Source organism: Petaurus breviceps, unplaced genomic scaffold, assembly GCF_028583685.1.
Source record: "Petaurus breviceps papuanus isolate PSGF00001 unplaced genomic scaffold, PetGlider_PUasm1.0 90823, whole genome shotgun sequence".
Taxonomy (NCBI): domain Eukaryota; kingdom Metazoa; phylum Chordata; class Mammalia; order Diprotodontia; family Petauridae; genus Petaurus; species Petaurus breviceps.
Window position 1 is genome coordinate 4,606,231 of NW_027187352.1, and position 19,893 is coordinate 4,626,123.

Here is a 19,893-nt window from a genome sequence, read left to right on the forward strand (position 1 = left end):
ATACGTACTGTCTCCAGGATAAAATACAACGGCCACTGCTGGGCCTTTCAAACCCTTCACCATCTGCCTCCACCGTACCTTCCTAGGTTGAGTTCTTATTATCTCCAGTTGATCCTGCCTCTATCTTGTTTGTAGGCAGTTATCTGCATGTTGTCTTCCCCCTCAAGCTCTGGGACAGCAGACCTCCTGATGCCCTTCTTGAATCCCCAGTGCCTAGGACAGTGCCTAGCACAAAGAAGGGGCTTAATAAATGCCTGTTGACTTTAACTGTTGTCGCTATTACTCACCATTACGTAGTGTACATTTCAGCTGAAGTGGAGTCTTTGCTTTACACACATTTCATTCTCCCACCTCTGGGCTGTACATGCAATTGCCCATGCCTAGAATGTTCTCATTGCTCACTTCTGCCTCCTGAAATCTCTGTTGTTGCTGTTGAGTTGTTTCAGGACTTAGGGTTCTTTTTTTTTTTTTGAGGCAATCATAGTTAAGTGACACAGGGTCACACAGCTAGTAAGTATCTAAGGCAGAATTTGAACTCTGATCCTCCGGACTCCAGGACTTTCATTCTATCCTGCACCATCTAGCTGCCTTCATTTAGGGTTTTCTTGGCAAGGATACTGGAGGGGTTTGTTTGCCATTTCCTTCTCCAGTTCATCTTCACAGATGAGGAAACTGAGGCAAACAGGGTTAAGTGACTTGCCCAGAGTCACACAGCTTGTTAAGTGTCTGAGGCCAGATTTGAATTCAGGAAGATGAGTCTTTCTGACTCTAGGCCTGGCACTCTATCTACTGTGCCACCATAGCTGCAATCCCTAAATCCTTTCAACTCCTTTCAATCTACATGCCCTTTCCCACTTAAGGCCTTGTCACATTCTCCAGCTTCTTAGAACTAGGCCCCACCCTTCCCAAAATTACTATACATATATTTTGTATTTCTCTGTGTACATACTGTCTTCTCCCAACAGTCTATAAGATCCTTCAGGGCAGGAATTGTTTCATTTTTGTCTTTTTTTTTCTATCCCCAGCACCTAGAACACTGCCTGGTACAAGGTTAGTGAATTCAATAAAACTGAATTAAATTGAGTTGAATATTAGCAAACACCAAGGCCTCTGGCAGAAAATGCATCAGGCTTGTAACAGACCTTCTATCTGTCTAAGAAGCTTTAACTAATATAACCTTTCATTTGAGTAGGGAAACTGAGGCTGGACCTGGCACTCTCTCCCTGCTTATCTTCAACTCCTGGCTTCCTTCAAGTCTGAGATAAAATCTCATTTTCTGCCATGAAGCCTTTCTCAGGCCTTCCATGTTCCCTTCCCTTGGATGACTATTTCTAATTTACTCTGTATATATCTTGCTTCTACATAGTCATTTGCATATTATCTCCATCATTAAGCTGTGAGCTCCTTAGGACCAAGAATTGGATTGAGGTTACCCCTGCCTTTTTTTGCATCCTTAGAACTCAGCACAATGTTAGGCACATAGCAGGCCCTTAATAAATGCTAGCTAACTGACCAAGGAAAGGAAGTAACTTGTCCAAGATCATACAGCCAAATAGTAAGAGAGCCAGGACTAAAACCCAGGGATCCTTACTCCTAAAAATAGGTGCTTTCCACTAGACTACATTTTTAAAAATCCAGTTCCTCAATTCCAAAGGCCATTACTCCAGAAACAGTGAGGGTGACAATGGTATGGTCTGAGACAGCACAACACAGTGGGAGGAACTTGGGTTAGGGTGTCAGGAGATCTCAATTCTAGTCTTTGCCTGGCTGAGAAACATTGGGCTAGTTATTTCTCCTCCCTAGGCCTTCTTCCTCATCTCTAAAAGAGAAGGCTAGGAAAGATTAGGCAAAGTGGTAAAAGTGGAAAATTCTGGCTTTAGAGTCAAAGGACCCAAGTACAAATCCTAATCTTGCTGTGAGGATGTATGAACAAGGTCAAGTTATTCAATTTCTCTAGACCTCTGTTTACCCATCTGTAAATAAAAAAGTTGGGAAAGATCATTTCTGGTTCTAAACCTATGACCCTATCATCCTAGGGCCAGCAAAATACTAAAGGATAGGACTTTTCAGAACTCTTTCAGGCTTATACCTTCAGAAACAATGACATGCCAACTTGCCTGCTGCCAAGGAAAGCTGGGAAGATGGGAACACTAACAGAGGAAGGGGTGTTTGTCAAGTGCAAAGCCCTTTGGGTTACAGTTCAACAGGGGTAAAAGAGCTGAGGACTTGAAGTCAGAAGACACAGAGCCTCCTGTTCGCTTATCCGTTACCCTGAGCAACTTACTCCAGCTCTGCTCTGAGCTTTATTTCCCCCATCTGTAAAATGGGAATAATAAATGTTTCCTTACCTGCTCCCCAAAGTGGCTGTAAGGGAATCCTTCAATAAGAGTGAAAGTGCTTGAAAAAATGTCAACTCTGACCACTACAACTCACATTTCCATAGATAATATCTCCATTTTACAGATGAAGATTCAGAAACTTCAGAGAAGGGAAGAAACTTGCCCATGACCATACAGTCAATAAGTGTTGGGAGCTGGAATTGGAACCCACATCCTCCTAACTCCAAAACCAGCACTCTTTCCCTATGCCTGAACAACCCAAGTTAATGAATTATTAATACTCAACAAGTATTAATAACAAATAAAAAATACTGGATACTCAAGAAGGAGCTTTAGGATTTCTAGAATTTTTTGATGTCAGGACCCTTTTACACTCATAAAGATCGCTGAAGAATTACCCCCCCAAAGGGTTTTCATTTATGTGGGTCATATTTATCAATATTTATGATATTCTAAATGAAAAAATTTTATTGTGATAATGCAAATCGTTTTGACCTCAAGGAACCCCTGAAAGGGTCTCAGGGACCCTGGAGCACACTTTGAGGTCTGCTGCTGTAAATTGGTTGTTTAGATATCCAGCCCCCCACCACCATCACTGTGACTCCGGTGAAGAACAAGGATCTGATATCATCAGGATTTAGCCGATGGATTACCCACTATTTACACCTGGCCACCAATTCCCATCACAAGGCCCTGAACAGTCTAAGAATTCAGGGAATGTTTTGCTGAAGTAGTGAAGAGAAGAGAAAGGGGGAATGAGAAAAGACCAAGGAGACCTTACCAAGAAAAGGGGGTTTAAGAAGTTGGAGCCAAGGGGAGGGTCTTTGAAGGACTATGGAATGGGATGATGGAGAGAGGTAGGTGTCAGGTGTAAAAAGAACAGGGGAATATGGTATACTGGAAAGGTCCCTCTGCTTGGAGACTGAGGACCTGGGTGCAAATCCTGCCTCTAACAGTAGCTCTAAGGCTTAGACCTCAAACAAAGTCACTTTTCCCCTTTAGGCCTCAGGTCCTTCATCTTAAAATGTGACTAGATGTAGTGGACCTTGGTTTGAATTTTGGCACTGTTACTTGTTCTAAGTGAGACAGAAGACAAGTCACCTGACCCTCCCATCCTGGTCTGTAAAATGACGGGGCTGAGCTAGATAATTTCCATGGTCCCCTTCCAGGTCTAAATCCTATAATACCAGTGCTACCTCAAACGTCTACTGTAGAGAAAATAATTTAGAAATATTAAAGCACTATAAAAACGTGACTACAATTCCTATTAAAAAGGGGAGAGGGAAGTAAAGAAAAAGGGAAACTCTAGTTTCCAGCTTGTCCCAGCCAGGGTACTCTCCTTTCTACCCCCATCCCCATCAATAAATCATCCCCCAGGGGCTGATTCTGTGGAGGGGAAAGAGGGTGGGCAACAGAACCAAAAGATTTTGAGCTGGAAGAGACCACCTGGAGTGAAACTTCTCGTTTAAGGTATGAAGACAGTGAAGACCAGATGTTAGGTGATGTGCCCAAGGTCAAACAGGTAGTAAGTGACCAGGATTCTAGGCCGGGTGGAATTCCACTAACTGAAAGTCCAGTCACGAAAGTCTGACCCCCTCCCCAATAAAATTACCCCATTTCAGTCCCCAGCCCTGCCCTTTTCTGGGCCTCCAGGAGGAGAAAGGGCATCCCCGGTGACATCGAGGAAAAGGGGGGACTGGAAGGATGCAGTGGAAGCTGTCAGCCCCGAACACACTAGCATTCTTGGCGGGGGGAGGGGATGGAATGGGGACTGTCACTCTGCGACACCCACTTGCTTGGGGCTTCCCTCCTAGGGAGTGGAGGGAGAAGATGAATTGAGTCAGAACGAGACCTTTCCACCCAATTAATTATCTAGCCAACAAGCCACAGATGCGAGAGGGCGGTCTGGGGGGAGGAGGGGAACCCGGGGGGAATCTGAGTCGAGGAGGGGAGAAATGTGGGAGAAGTCAGGGACCCAGTGTGGGGGAGGCAGGGTGTGATGTTCGTTAGTGCGGTGTGCACGTCAGTGTGTAATGAGTGTGGGAGCATTAATACATACACGGTTCGGAAGGTGTAAGTTGGAATGTGCCCCCCCCCCCCCCCCCTTCCATGGCACCAACAGCTGAGCCGATCTGACGGCCCCGAGCCCAAGCCGGAGCCCGGGGCGAGCGCTAGGCTCAGCGTTGGCAGTATCCTGAAATCCCCAGGAAGGGCCGGGCGCCTCCTCCCCGTCCGCTGCCCGGCTTCCCCCGCCCGGCCCCGACACCCCCGCACCCCGGGCAGTGCCACCCTGGGCTCGCGCAGGCCCCCTCGTCCGCCGGGGCACACTCACCGCGTTCCTCGGTCGCCCATGGTCCCGGTGGCGGCGGCGTCAGAGCCACGGCTGGAAAATCCCCGCGCGGGCGCCGGGAGGAGCCACCCGCCGTTCTCGCTCTCCTCCTCCTCCTCTTCTCCTTCTTCTTCTCCTCCTCCTCCTCCTCCTCCTCCTCCGCTTCCTCCTCCGCCCCCGTCCCCGCCCCGCCCCCGCCTGGTCCCCTCCCTCGCCCAGCACCCGGGGCCCTGCCCCGCCACAGACCCTGCTCCGGCTCGGGCTCTGAGCCGCCCGGGGCCGGCAGGCAGAGAGCGTGCATGCGTGGGTGCGTGGGTGTGCGTGTGTCTGGTCTGGGTGTGTGTATGTGCGCGCGCGCGCGCCGTGTCCGCGTGTCTGTGTGTCTGTCTGTGCGTGAGTCTGTGCGTATGTGCACGGGGGCGGTGTGCACCTCGGGGTGCAAATTGTGTGTACACAGGTGTACATGAGTGTGTGCACAAGGATTTACGTACATGGGTATGTGTGTGCGGGGGCTGCGTTGCACGGGAGGGCATTCACTTGGGTGTTAACTGCACCCTCGGGGAGGTATGTTGTGTGCACACACATGGCATTATGAGAGAAGAGTGTGATTAAGCTCCTCGATCACTTGCTCGCCTGCCTGAACACCGGCAGAGTCTAGGGTCCTGACCGCGAGCTGGAGAATGTGGGGCCGAACTGTCCCTAGCCAGTGCCCAGTCCAGCTCCCCTGCCCTGCCCTCCCCTCCGCCAATTGCAGGCCTGGCCGGCAGAGGAGGGAGGAGGCGGGGGCCGGGGGCGGGCACAAGGCTCAGAGTTTCTTCCCGCCCTGGCCACCTCCCTCCCCGCCCTTATTTGGCCTAGCTGACTAGGGAGGGCCCTACATAAACCCCCTCTTTCTGAGCATACTTTCTTGTCTCCTTCCTGAAGATCGATAACGTCCCAGGGTGCGTTTGTGTATATAGGTATAATGTGGGAGAGAACCTGGAAGAGGAGGGTGGCGGGTAAAGAGAAGTGGGGTTAGGGTTACCCTGCCTTCCTGGGGTGAGACTGGGGAGGGATTGTGCAGATAAGTCATGTGATGTAATGGTGAAAAGCACTGAGCCGAGGACTTGAGTTCTAATCAGACCTTTGCCAGATTTGCAGTTTGACTTTAGGGAATTAACTTCACCTCTCTAGGCCTCACATGTATTCCTGAGAAATCATGGACACTTGGCATGGGACTCATAGAATATACCATAGGAAAACTACATTCAAAGGAGCTCTTGCTTAAAAGGATTTAAGTGTGTGTAGGAGGGGATGCATTAGCAACAATCTATACACATTGAGAAGTCTAAACAAATCCTAAAAGCCAAAGGCAAGGCCATGACAAATTTTGGGTAATTTTGTTTGGGGAAGGGAGGGGAGTTTGGGGTAGCTGGCCTTCTCCTTGCCTGGGGCCCCTTGGTATTTCTTCAGGGTACTTCATAGGTCTGGTTCAGCCATGGCAGTTGGGGCTGTCCTGAAACCAAAGCTATGCCTTTGGTTCCCAGCTGGAATCAGGTTTGAATAGGGGACACATTGCCCTATTTCGACACACAAGGGTAGGAGTGCCCCCAGGATAGGGCTGATTGTTCCTTGAGCTCCTCCCCCAAGACTATAGGAAAACACACTGAATTTGCCATAGAGGGCCTAAGTACAGGACTAACCAGAAGGGATGTGACAGAGCTGATTACAAGGATCCACCAGGTAGGAATCATTTGGGTAAAAATCAGAGAACTAAATAGAAGTAATTTTGCCTAGACCTGTACTAAAAACCGCCTAGACAGAAGGAGGAAATAGATGTGTACTGAGAAACATTGAGTAAACATTCCAAATCTGATATTGTATATCCTATCCTCAATCCAGAGATGGGTGAAGGGAGAAAGGGAAGTGGAGTAGAACCTTGGAGGAATATAGGTAAGGAATGAGTTCTTCCCTAGAGGAACTTCTTATACAGTAGTGGGATAAGACCCCAACTTAGATAAAGATAATACATATCACTTGAAAAGTGTATCAGAGAGGTGCAAAGTGCTGCCCAAGGGCCAAGGAGGGAGGGTGTTGCCATCTGGAATAATCAGAGAATGTTTCATGAGAGAAAAGTTGAGCATGAAAGGATAGGCAAGAACTCAACAGATAAAGTTGGAAATCGGAGGATGGAAGACATTTCAGGAAGAGGGAGCATTGTGAGCAGGCATTTAGACAGCAAACATTAAGTATTGACTGTGCTAAGCACTAGGAATAGAAAAAAAAAAAGACCAAAACCTGGTCTCTTCCCTCAAGAAACACCCAGTCTAATGGGCCAGACAACATGCAAACAGCTACATGTATACAAGATCTCTTTATTTGCTTTTGGGAGCAGCAGGGAATAAGCTGTCCAGTGCGGCTAGAGTAGTTTGTGGAAAAGTCCTATAAAATGAAAGTGGAACAGTAGAGTGGAGGGCTTTGAATACTCAGAAGAATTTGAAGAGTACCAGGCCTGGAATCAGGAAGACTCATCTTCCTGAGGTTCAAATCTGGCCTCAAACACTTACAAGCTATGTGACCCTGGGCAAGTCACTAAACACTTTTTGCCTCAGTTTCCTTATCTGTAAAAAAAAACTGAGCTGGACAAGGAAATAGCAAACCACCCCAGTATCTTTGCCAAGAAAACCCCAAATGGGGTCACAGAGTCAGCCGTGACAGAATAATAAACCAAAGGCAGCCTCTGAATGCTTTTGAAGCTGATTGGTGAAAGGTAAGTGTGAGGGAGGTGACTGAGTCCAAAGGAAGGGGAAAGCCAGGATAGCCACAAGTCTGTCACTCTTTTTCTCCTACCTGACTGCCCATAGGGAAGATGCTCAGGAGCTCCATGTATTAAGTCTAAAGTGGCTAACCAGGAGTCTTGATGACCTGGGTCCTAGTCTTTAGTCTGCCTTTTCTCCACTACAAAACTAGGTGATTCAAGTACATGGTACATTCTTTTAAAATAAATTGAGAGAGTTGGACCAGATCCATGAATTGAGCTCTGGGCCAAGGATGATCTGAGTTCAAATCCTACTTCACTAGCTGTGTGACTGAGAAAGTGACTTACTAGTTCTCTGTCTCAATTTCCTAATCTGTAAAATGGGAATAATAATAGCACCTCCCTCTCAGGGTTGTTAAATTAAAATCAGACACAATCTGTAAGGCGCTTTAGAAACCTTAAACTGTGCTGCATAAATGCCAGCAATTATCTAGCACCTAACTCACAGGGTTGGTGGAAGGATGAAATGAGTATACCTCATATGTAAATCATTTTGAAAACCTGAAAGAGCTATAGAAACGCTGAGTATTATTATATCTCTATGGGGCTCTTTCAGCTCTGACATTCTATGAATTCCTCAGCTTAGAGTAAGAGAAATAAGTGGGAGGAGAGAGTGGGAGAGAAAGAAGAAAGGGGAAGAGAAAGAGATGAGGAGGGGAAGAGTGGGAGGAGAGTAAGAGCAGGAGGTGAGGAGGGAGGGGGAAGGATGGGGCGGAAGGGAAGGAGAGAAGGGGCAGGAGGAAGAAAGGAGAGGAGAAGGCAGCCCTAGAGAAGATAGAGCCCTGGACTTGGGGTCTGGAAATCCTGAGTCCGAATCTAACCAAGGATACATACTAACTGTGAGAACCCAAGCAAGTCACTTTTACCATGGTCTGCCTCAGTTCCCTTAGCTGTAAATAACAATAGCACCAACTCCTAGAGTTGTAGGGAAGATCAAATGAAGTCATATTGGTAAAGCCCTTAGCACAGTACCAGGCACATAATAAACATTTAACAAATGCTTGTTTTTAAAAAGAGAAGGGGAAGGGAAAGATGGATGGAAGAGAGGAGCCAAGACAAAGAATAAATTGGGAAGGAAGGGGGAGGGGGAGAAACAGAAAATCGAGAAGGGGAAAGGAGGAGAAGAAGAAGAGAGAAAAGGAAGGGAAGAGCAGAAGGAGGAGACAAAGAGGCAGGGGAGGGAAGGGAAAGAAGAGAAGGAAGGGAGGTGAGGAGGGGAAGAAATTGTTTCCTGGAAGCATTAGGCTCTTAATGGGAAAGCATTCCCTGAATGAGGAGAAAGCCCAGGGCCCAGCTCCAACCTTGGCCCTGGGCAGATCTCCCACCAGGCTTCCCACCAAAGGCATTTGGCTAATTGGCCCTGATTAGTGCCTAATATCTGATTATTAGCTGGAGGAAGAGAAGCTATCATTTAGACTGATGCGATTAGGGCTCGTAATAAACATCATTTGTAATTACATTCACATACAGTTACCTCTGCTCCTGGTCTATAGAGCCAGCTAATTCAATCAGGGATGTGATCACTGTAAGATGGGGGGGGGGGGGGAGTGAAAAAGGAGAGGAGTGGGGAATATGGCCTGTGTCCCAGTGATCAGACCAGAGGGCTGAGCTCTGAACAACGGATTTCAATCTCAGTGACCTTTCTCTGGCCATAGTTGTCCTCCATGGCTCCTCTCCTTTTATCCTAGTAAGGCCATCAAGTAAAATAGGGAACACTTTGTATTGAGAATAAAGAGATGGGGACTTATGACTCCACACTGACTTGTGTGGTAAGCAAGTTCCTTTCCTCCTCTTGGCCTCAGTTGCCCCATTTGTAAAATGAAGCATCTGTACTATGTGGTCTATAACGTTCCTATAAGGTCAGCTAGGTGCTGCAATACATACAATGCCAGGCCTGGAGTCAGAAAGGCTCCTCTTCGTAAGTTCAAATCTAGCCTTAGATACTTACTAGCTGTGTGACTCTGGGCAAGTGGCTTACCCCTGTTTGCCTCAGTTTCCTCATCTGTAAAATGAGCTAGAGAATGAAATGACAAACCACTTTAGTATCTCTGCCAAGGAAACTCTAAATGGGGTCACAGAGTCAGACATGATTGAAAAGCAACTTAACATCAAAAGGTTCCTGATGTCATTGGATTCAACTTCCTTATTTTACAGATGAGGAAACTGAGAACCAGAGGGGCTGTGACTTGCCCTCCTTCAAAGCGGCAAGCGGCCAATAGAGGGCTTATGCCTAGGTCTTCAAAATGAGCACTCTCTCCACCCAACCTTGTCAGCCTGTATCCTAATGTCCCTCCCTGACCTTCGTCTGTGTTCCAAGGGGCTTTTCAGGAGTAACATTTCACACCCGAGTGTCACTCCAATTCTGTCATTCTTGTCCCAGCTGCCAGATTCCAAGGTACTAGAAGCAGCTCTACCTATTTTCATGTTCCTTCATTATTTGAATTGGGTGATGATGGAGAAAAGGGTGGGGAGTACAGAGGAGGAAAATTGCCTCATGGTTATGGCAGCAGTGGGTTACAGTAGAAGAGCAGGGGAGCAAATTTACCCAGAGATCTTGACCAGGGAACCAGGAAGTTGGGGAGAAGTTCTCCTGGCTCCTTCCTCTTCTGCTAGGCAAGGGTTTCTGTAACTAGGTGACAGGTTGCCCATGCCATAGGTGCCTTCTGCCCCCAGATACTAACCAGAGCTAGGACTGATGAAAGGTAGGCCTTGGGCACAACATGGGCAGGTGGACAGAACTAGAGGCTCTTCAAAAGAAGGCAGGGACCTAGTTAAACATCATAAAGGAGAAGGGGAATTTCAAGGCTTAGCTCAGCAGCTGCTTCCTCTGTATAACCCTCCCTGATGTCCACAGCCATTAGTGTTCTTGGTTTCCTCAATTATTCATAGAATCATAGACTGAGCTGGAAGGACCTCATTAGTCATATATAGTCCAGCACCCTCATTTTACAGAAGAGGAAAATGAGGCCCAGGAAAGGTAGTGAACTTCTTATTTCTTCATTTCAATCGTGTCTGACTCTTCATGACCCCATTTGGGGTTTTCTTAGCAGAAATATTGGGAGTAGTTTGCATTTTCCTTCTCCAACTCATTTTACATATGAGGCAACTGAGACCAATAGGGTTGAGTGACTTTCCTGGAGTCACACAGCTAGTAAGTGTCTGAGGCCAAATTTAAATTCAGGTCTTCCTGACTCTAGGCCTGGCACTCTACCCACTGAACTACCTAGCTGCCCCTAATGGATTTATCCAAGGTCATATAGGTGGCATTAAGTGGTGGGACAGAGATTCAAAATATGGTTCTCTGAATCTTTCCATTACATTATGCTGCCTCTGTAAGACTTTTTCTGATCTTTTCCCCCTTTCCATCCTACCCTGTATCATACTTGTATCTCCCTGACAGAGTGGAATTTCTTTTGGGGGAATAACTGGTGAACTGAATCGAACTGAATTAGCTAGAAAGCCCAAGCTAAACATTGAAGGAAAGGGGTAAAGACAAAGGGGTACTAAGGGAACTGAGTAGGAAATTAAAGGACCCTAGAGAACACTAGATGTGAGAAACCTGGATCAGACAGAGGAAGGAGCATTTATGAAGTGCCCAGGGACTGACCAGGGACTACAGCCCCATTCTGACTTAACAGGGGCAGGACTGCAATGATATCTACACCTCTTGACTTTGCCTCCCCCAAGGCTAGGAAGGGATCCATCCCTCCTCAGGCTAAGCTAACCTCAGGGCTGAAACCACTTGTGTTGGATAGATTCTATTGTCCTAGGCAGGGGTTCGAAGAGAGGCTAAGGTGGTGAGTAGGGGGAGCATCCTGGGGTTCCTGCCAACAATTTAAATCCAATAATTTAGATTGCCCTCCTCCCTGGAAATATGGGAGTCTTTGAATTCTGCTGAATCTGCAAGAGTCGAGCATCTCCTGGAGCCAAATCGAGGGAAACTTTAGTGGTATGGTAGAAGAAGCCCTGGAAGAAGCAGAAAAACCGAATTTAACTCCCTCTTCTTCCCTGTGGGACCTTGAGGAAGTCATTCCCTGTCCCTGTGCCTTAGTCTCCTCGTTAAAATGAAATGACTGGACTAGATAGCATCTCACTTTGTGTGTCCTATTTCCTGAGGTTCCTCCCAGCTCTGGCAGTCTATTTTCTAAGGTTCCTTCCAGTTCTCACATCCCAAGAGAACAGAGTGGTAAACTCAGTCAAGAAAACCTCCATTCAAATCCTGCCTCTGATACCAAGTATGTGACTTTGGGCAAATCACTTAACCTTTTGATTTCTTTCTCTATAATCTGAGGATAATTATAGTGCCTACACCCACCAGGCTGTAAAAAGGAATGAATGAGTGAGTGAATGAATGAATGAAAATGCATTTATTAAATACTTACTATGTGCCACTTGCTATGCTTTATGTTGGAGCTACAAATACAAGCAAGCAAGGCAGTCCCCTGAAGGACCTTTATTCTAATGGGGGAGGACAACACATATAGGGGGGTGGGGGAGTGATACAGCTGGACAGATGTGATAAGAGTACTTCCATGGTGAGAAGCCTGAAAGGCAAGGTAATTGCAGATGAGGTGAAAGTTCAAATAACAAAATGTATAAAAAGTCTTTTGCAAAACTTAAGATGCTATATAAATGTGAGCTGTCATTTTGTTCCAAGAATCCTTCTAGCTCTGAATTTATGGTCTTTGTTCTAAGATAGCCACACAATCCAACCCTCGCGGTCCATCAGTCAGTCAACAAGCATTTGTTAATCAATCATTATGTACCAAGCTCGGTGCTGATTCTCCAGGATACAAAGAAAGACAAAAACAGATGCTGCCTTCAAGGAGTTTACAGTCTGGGTGGGGGGGAAGAAAAATGTGAAAATGGCTGAGGTACATGCAAGGTTCATACAGGGCAGAGAGAAAGTGATCTCAGCAGGAATGGCCCTAACAACTGACTAGGGCACAAGGCAGGAGGGACCCAGGAAAGCACCCCTCCTCCCTGCCTGCAGAAGGTTGGATTTGAGCTAAGTCTGCAAGGGAGTTAGGAAGCATAAGTAAGGACTGGAAATGAAGTAGGTGCCTATCCATTGGGAAATGACCGAACAAATTGTGGTACATAAATGTAATGAAATGGTAAATGTGATAGATATGGAGAAATATGAAAATACTTTTACATGTATACATGATGCAAAATGAAGTAAGAAGAACCAGGAAAGCAATATACACAATGATTACAACAAAGTAAATAGAAGAAACAAGAAGAGGATAGAAAACATGTCACAAAATTATAATGATCGGGGCGGCCAGGTAGCACAGCAAGTAAGAGCACTGGCCCCAGAGTCGGGATGACCTGGGATCGAATCTGGGCTCAGACACTTAGCACCCACCCAGAAATACCTGGCCGAGTAACCTTGAGCAAGTTACTTAACCCCAACTGCTTTAAAAAAAATTATAATGATCAACCTTGGTCCAAAAGAGGAAATATGAGATGACACCTCCCTCACTTCTTTACACAGGGAAGGGGGAGGGTTACCATCTCCCAATGCATATAAATTTTCAATATGTTAGTTCATTTTGATTTTTTTCATCCTCTTTTTTATTCTTTATTTTAAGGGATGGCTCTCCAGGAAGGAGTAGAAGGAGGGATTAGTGGAAAATCTAGGCAGTATACATACATACACACATGCATATACATACATACATATACATATGTGTACATAGTTATACACACATATAGATGCAAAACAATTAAAATTTATTTTTAAAAAATTTTTAAATTTAAATTAAAAATTAAATTTTTTAAATAAAAAAGAAGTCCTTAGGCCTCAGTTTCCTCAACTGTAAAATAAGGGAATTTAACTAGATGGTCTCTGAGATCCCTTCCAGCCCCGATCCTTATGATCCCATGAGTCAATGTGGTCAGATAAGTGGTGTGAACCCAAACAGAGGCAGCAGCATGGTATGGTGAATCAATAGCTGGACCTGAGTTCAAGACCTGCCTCTGATAAATAATGAACTGTGTACCATTGGCAAATTAATCCCAGCACTTAGCACAGTGCCTGAAACAAAGTACCTGCTTAATAAATATTTATTGAATTGAATTGAACTTAACGTCTCCATATCCCATAAAATAACCTAAAGTCTGTAAATGACAGACAATTGCCCATCTGCACCAAACACAGAGAGTATTTCACTTAACGTAGGGAGAAAATGTGTCTCTGCCTTTGCCACTTTTTGGAAATAATCAGACAGTGCTACTGCTTATGATTTGGACTTCGATTGACCTTGAATTTGGTGTGAGTAACAATCACTCGTTTTGTGGAAGAGCTCCTAGGTAACCTCTTCATAGACATTTTAGTCCCTAATGGTGTTTGCAACTGCAATTGAAGGGAAGGAAGGAGATGAGGATTCAGTAAATGCCTCGATGTGCCAAGGACTTTACAAATATTATCTCACTTGATCCTTACAACAACCCTGGGAGGTAGGTGCTGTTATTGTCCCCATTTTACAGCAGGGGAAATGAAGGCAAAGATTGTGACTGGACCAGGGTCACACATCTAGTAGGTACCGTGTTTCCCCGATAATAAGACCTATCCCGAAAATAAGCCCTCCCCTTACTGTGTAAGGTTCCTCTAAAATAAGCCCTCCCCCGAAAATAAGCCCTATTGAGATTGCTACTGTAGTGAAGGTGATCCCCTGTGCTACACGCTACATTACGGTACCCTCTGTATGCACCGTTCTCCCCCCCCCCGTGAAACGCACGCCGCGCTCCGAGCTGCATCCAATCAGAGCTGCAGCAGTGAGCGCGTCATCCTGTTCTTCCCCAGTGATTTGCTTATTGAATAAAGGTACATTTTTTTGTTCACATTTACCTGTTTATTAAAATTGCTGTCAATGTTCATTAAAATAAGCCCTCCCCTGAAAATAAGCCCTCTGGTGTTTTTCTGTCCAAAAAAATAATAAGACAGTGTCTTATTATCGGGGAAACACGGTATTTGAGACAAGATTTGAACTCAGTTCTACCTGACTGCTTCCGGAGTTCGAATGGAAGGGTTCCCTATAGATCAGTAAGCATTTATTAAGTACGTATTATATGCCAGGCACTAGGCTAAGCATTGGGATAAAAAGAAAGGCTAACAACAGTCCCAGCCCTCAAAGATGTCACAATCTAAGGAGACAACATAGTAATAAGCTAAATACAGGATAAATAGGAAATAATCAACAGAGGAAAGGTCTGAGAATTTAGCCAGATTCGAAAAGGCTTCCTGAAGAAGGTGGGATTTTAGCTGGGATTTGAAGCTAGGAAGCTGAAATGAGGAGAGGATGGACTAGAACAGGTAGAGAGATTTGAGGCAGTCAGAGCAACCACCAGGCTTTTCAGTAGTCCAGCAGGAGGTCACAAAGGCCCGCACCAGAGTGGTGGCAGTGTCAGAGGAAAGAAGAGGGAATATCCAATATCCAAGAGAGGTTGCAAAGGTGAAATCAGCAGACTTTAGCAACAGATTGGATGGGGGTAGGAGAGAGAGTAAGAAGTGTGTGTATGTGTGTGTGCATGTATGAGTGTACACATACGTGTGTAAAAATACACACATATATGTGTATATTTGTGTGGTGTATATGTATGTATATAGTATATCACAGACTGCCAAAGTTGAAATGGACACCAGAGACAAATCATTCCAATACGTTGATTCTTCTCTTCCCCAGACTAAGTATTACTAGTTCCTTCCAACAAATTTTCATAAGACATTCCACTAAGGTCCTTCACCATCTTGTTTTTCCTCCTTGGGATGTTCTCCATCTCATCAATCTCTTTCTTAAAATGTGATATCCATAATGGAACATAGTCCTCCAGGTGTGATCTGACCAGATCAGAATCTAGGGAATTATGGGAATTATGTCTCCATCTGGATGCAGTTTAGGATCAGATTAGCAGTTGCCATAATACACTACAGACCTTTAATGAGCTTGCAGTTCACTAACACCCCCAAGATCTTTTTCAGATAATCTAGTCACATGTACCCCAATTTTTATGTGTGGCATTCATTTTTTTAAACTCAAGATAAAGGGTGTAACCCTCTAGGTCCTAAAGTGCAGCCCTTTGACTGAATCTAAACTTCATAGAACAAAAGGGCCATACCTGAGAACCTAGAGAGCCACATGCAGCCTCAAGACCTCAGTTTCCCCACCCCTGTGCAAGACTAAAACTTGACTTTTAGTCCCACTAAATTTTATCTTAAGTGATTTAGTCCAATATTCTTGACTGATGAGATATTTTTGAATCCTGACTCTATCTTCCAATGTTATAGCTAGCTTTGTGTCATTCAAAAATCCAATATCCACACCATTTATTCAAGTCATTGACAAAATTGTTAAATAACGTGGGGGAAAGGACAGCTCCCTGGAGCACTGCTCTAAAACCCTCCCTCCATGTTGACATTGAGACATTACTCTTTGGACCTGGCCATTCCACCAATTTCAAACCATTGGTACTGTTGTCTAATCCATGTCTCCCTGTCTCCCCATCTTTTCTACAAAAATAATTCAGGACATTGTCAAATGCTTTTCTAAAATCTAGGCAAGCTATGTCAACAGCTAATCAAGCAACCCTATCCAAAAAGGAAATGAGCTTTGGTCTCTTGTGAACTGCTCTTGCTGAAGTCGTGCTGGCTTGTTGTGTTTACCACTTCCTTTTCTAGATCCTCACTAACCACTCATTTAGTAACACATTCTATAGTTTGGGGTTTTTTACAGGAAAGAGTCAAGTATATACACTATACTTTTCAGATTATATTCCCTTCCTGCTGGAAGATTGGGACATCTGATCTCCAGTTTTCAGAAATTCAGTTCAATAACTCAATGTGCATCTATTAAACATACACTATGTACCAAGCACTGTGCTAAGCACATGGGGGGGAAGGATATAGAGGACCTTCCCCTACCCCCTTGGAAAAAAAACCTCATTTCCCACCCTTAGGGTATTTGTCCTATGGTCAGCTGCCCTCTTAGCAAAATCACTTAGGGGTCTGCTTTTTGTTGTGGAAGGGGAGGGGAGGCCGGGAAATACAGGATGTGACAGAGAATATCTCAAGACTTGTCAACTCTTATACATTTCTGATGTTTTATGGGGGCAAGAATGATACTGCCCAAAGGGTTCTAGAAAACATTGCTATGTGGAGCAGCTAGGTGGCACAGCGAATAAAGCACCAGCCCTGGAGTCAGGAGGACCTGAGTTCAAATCTGGCCTCAGACACTTAACACTTATTAGCCATGTGACCTTGGGCAAGTCACTTAACTCCACTTGCCCTCCAAAAAGCAAAAAACCAACCAACCAAACAAAAAAACATTGCTGTGGGAGAAACACAAAACATACACGGATAAATGAATATAAAAATTATATATAAAGTCATTTCCAGTAAGAAAAGCATTGACAGCTAGGGGACTCAATAAAGGCTTTGTATAAGAAATGGACCTTGAGCTGAATCTTGAACAAACTGAGGAATTCCAAGGGGGCAGGAGGTAAGGAAAGAAAGCATTATGTAAAAGCAGGGGAGCTGTAGGGCTCAGACAAATATATTCTTTTTTTTTTTTGAAGCAATTGGGGTTAAGTAACTTGCTCAAGGTTACAGGGCCAGGTGTTTCTGGGTGGGTGCTAAGTGTCTGAGCCCGGGATTCAATCTCCAGGTCATCCCAACACTGGAGCCGGTGCTCTTACTCGCTGTGCTACCTGGCTGCCCCAGACAAATATGTTCTAGGCAATATATAGAATGACAATGCCGTCCATGGTGTTTTCTTGGCAAAGATACTGGAGTGAGTTGCCATTTTCTTCTGCAGTGAATTAGGGCAAACACAGGTAAAGTGACTTGTCCCAGGTCATATAACCAGTGAGTGTTGGAAACAGGATTTGAACTCAGATTTTCCTGACTCTATCCACTGAGCCATTTAGTGGCCCTGGCAATAGTTTATCATTCCTGAATTTTAAGTCAGGGTCTTCAAATCCAAATCTCATTCTCAGATACTAAGGTTTGAATGATGTATTTTTTGTTTTTATGTCACAGTTCTTTCCCCATATGCCATACCACCCCCCCAACCTTCTCTTGTAACAAAAAAAAATAATTAAGCCAAGTTGATCAATTCTTCATTTCCCACCCAGCTTCACCCCTCTGGACTCTACCATGGCCCAGGAACTTCTTCATCCTGGAAGACCACTTCAGCCCTTCCATTCACACATACCTCATTAGTACTTTGTGCTCCTGGGGCCCTTCCCTCTGACTAGAGGGTAGAGGGCTGCTTCCAGAACCTCCATTTAAGGGGAGCACCCAGGCCAAGCATCTCTTTTTTTTCTTGCTTTTTTTTTTGGAGGGGGGAGGACAGGGCAGTTGGAGTTAAGTGACTTGCCCAAGGTCACACAGCTAGTAAGTGTTAAGTGTCTGAGGCCAGAGCCAAGCATGTCTTTCTTCCCCAACCCACTACCTGCCTTTTGACTTCTCCATTGCGCCACCACACCAGGTTCCTTCCCTGCCTGCTTCTCTCCTTTCCCAGAACTCCCCCTTTTCAGTTTCCTTTTCCGTCTTGTCTTCCCCCATTAGGCTATCAGCTCCTTGAGAGGAGTGACTGTCTTTTTCCTATTTGTATTCCCAGCCTTTATCACAGTGCCTGGTACATAATAGGTGCTTAATAAATGTTTATTGACTAACTCAGCCACTTTGTCAGAAAGTATATACAAGGGGCGGCCAGGTAGCACAGTGAGTAAGAGCACCAGCCCCAGAGTCAGGATGACCTGGGATCGAATCCAGGCTCAGACACTTAATACTTACTAGCCTTGTGACCTTGGGCAAGTTATTTAACCCTAATTGCCCTCACTTCCCCCCTCCAAAAAGCAATAATAATAATAATAACTAGATAGAATAAGGTTGGAGTATTGCTGTGGTGCAGGAAATGATGAGTTGGTGGACTTAGAAAAACTTGGAAAGACTTGAACTTATGAAGGAAGATATTATCCACCCCCAGAGAAACAGGACAAACAAGTATGGGACCATCTTACATAGATGAGTATGAGTTTATATGTCTATATGTGAATATAATTATAGATATTTAAATTCATGCATATGTATTATCTATGTATATATGTTTGTGTATATTTGTATATGTATATACATATATATACAGATATGTGTGTATATATGTAATGCATATTAAAATTAGGCCTGGGTGTGTATGTATATACATATATGTATGTGTGTATATATGTGTTTATGTGTGTATACACACCAACACACACATATCTGTACTTAATTGCAGCCTTCTTGGGGGAGGGGGGACAAAGGGGGAAAAAAGAACAAAGTATAAAGTTCACAGCAGACAACAAAAGAAAACTTACAAGGAAGGAAAGAAAAGATGGACAGCTCTGAACACGTGTAGTATTCATTATATAGGTTTTCTCTCAATGGAAATTTATTGCTGTATATTTTGAATCCTCTCTTACATTCTGCTGTGAACATGGCAACGGTTTTTCTTTTCTTATTTTATATTTAAATTTTAATATTTAAAACTATATATAATATGTCTCCTTTTTCTTTATTGTCTGTTTAAGTTTTAGTTTTAAGTTTAAAATAATAAAAAAGAAAAGAAAGTACCGGCTGTACTCCCAAGGTTTTCAGGGTCTCGCCCATGACTTCATCATCATTAGCAATGTTTTCTAGACTCCTTCAGGCAGTATCATTCATGCCCCCATAAAACATCAGAAGTAGATAACAGTGTTTGACAAGTCTTGTGACATTCTCCATCACATCCTGTGCCTTTCCAAGCAACCTCTAAGTGATTAGGCTAAGAAGGAAGCTGACCAGAGCTTCCTCTACTATCTCCAAGTGACTGGATTGCCCAACATATCCTTTTGATAAAACTATTGCTACTGTCAGTGGTCTTTCAATTTTCCTTCTCCAGAACCTGAAACTCACTAAGGTCCATGCAGCTCATCTGAGGGCCATGAGGAGATACAGATCTCTGAGGAGGTTCTGGGGTCTCGGAACTGAGCTCCCATACTGGACTTTCCCCTGGGTTGACTTTTTCCTTTGATTTCAGAGAGGAAATGGGAACCGGAGAGATGATGTGGACTCATATTAAAGTTTAATAGGAAGACAGGGGAGGTAACAGAGTACAGAGATTGAAAGACAAAGAAATGGGAAGAGAGAGTGGTACAGAGAGAGAAAAACCATGGCGTCATAGATTTTAGAGCTGAAATGGCATCTTGGAGATCAGCTAGTTCAATATCCTTCTTTTATATGTGAGAAAAAGATGAGGTCCATCAAGAGGCAATCACTTCCCTAAGGTAATAAATAAAAAAGAGAACCCCGTGAAAAAGAGAAGCAAAGGGGGAGATGGAGAAGGATAGTATAGGTAATATAGAAAAGAGGAACAACCAAAGAAAGAAATGAGGGAGATACT

At 44.5% G+C, this 19,893-nt stretch overlaps 1 protein-coding gene across 1 annotated transcript in view; it reads right to left on the reverse strand.

Moving 5' to 3' along the window:
- LOC138148213 (uncharacterized) overlaps positions 1-17,942 on the reverse strand; it is a 43,998-nt gene extending 26,056 nt beyond the window's left edge. Inside the window, exons 1-2 of the mRNA XM_069070770.1 lie at positions 17,923-17,942; positions 4,672-4,932 (exon numbers count right to left, since the gene is read on the reverse strand). Coding sequence (XP_068926871.1) covers positions 4,672-4,932; positions 17,923-17,942 — 281 coding nt within the window. The remainder of the gene's footprint in view (positions 1-4,671; positions 4,933-17,922) is intronic.
- Positions 17,943-19,893: the final 1,951 nt, after the last annotated feature.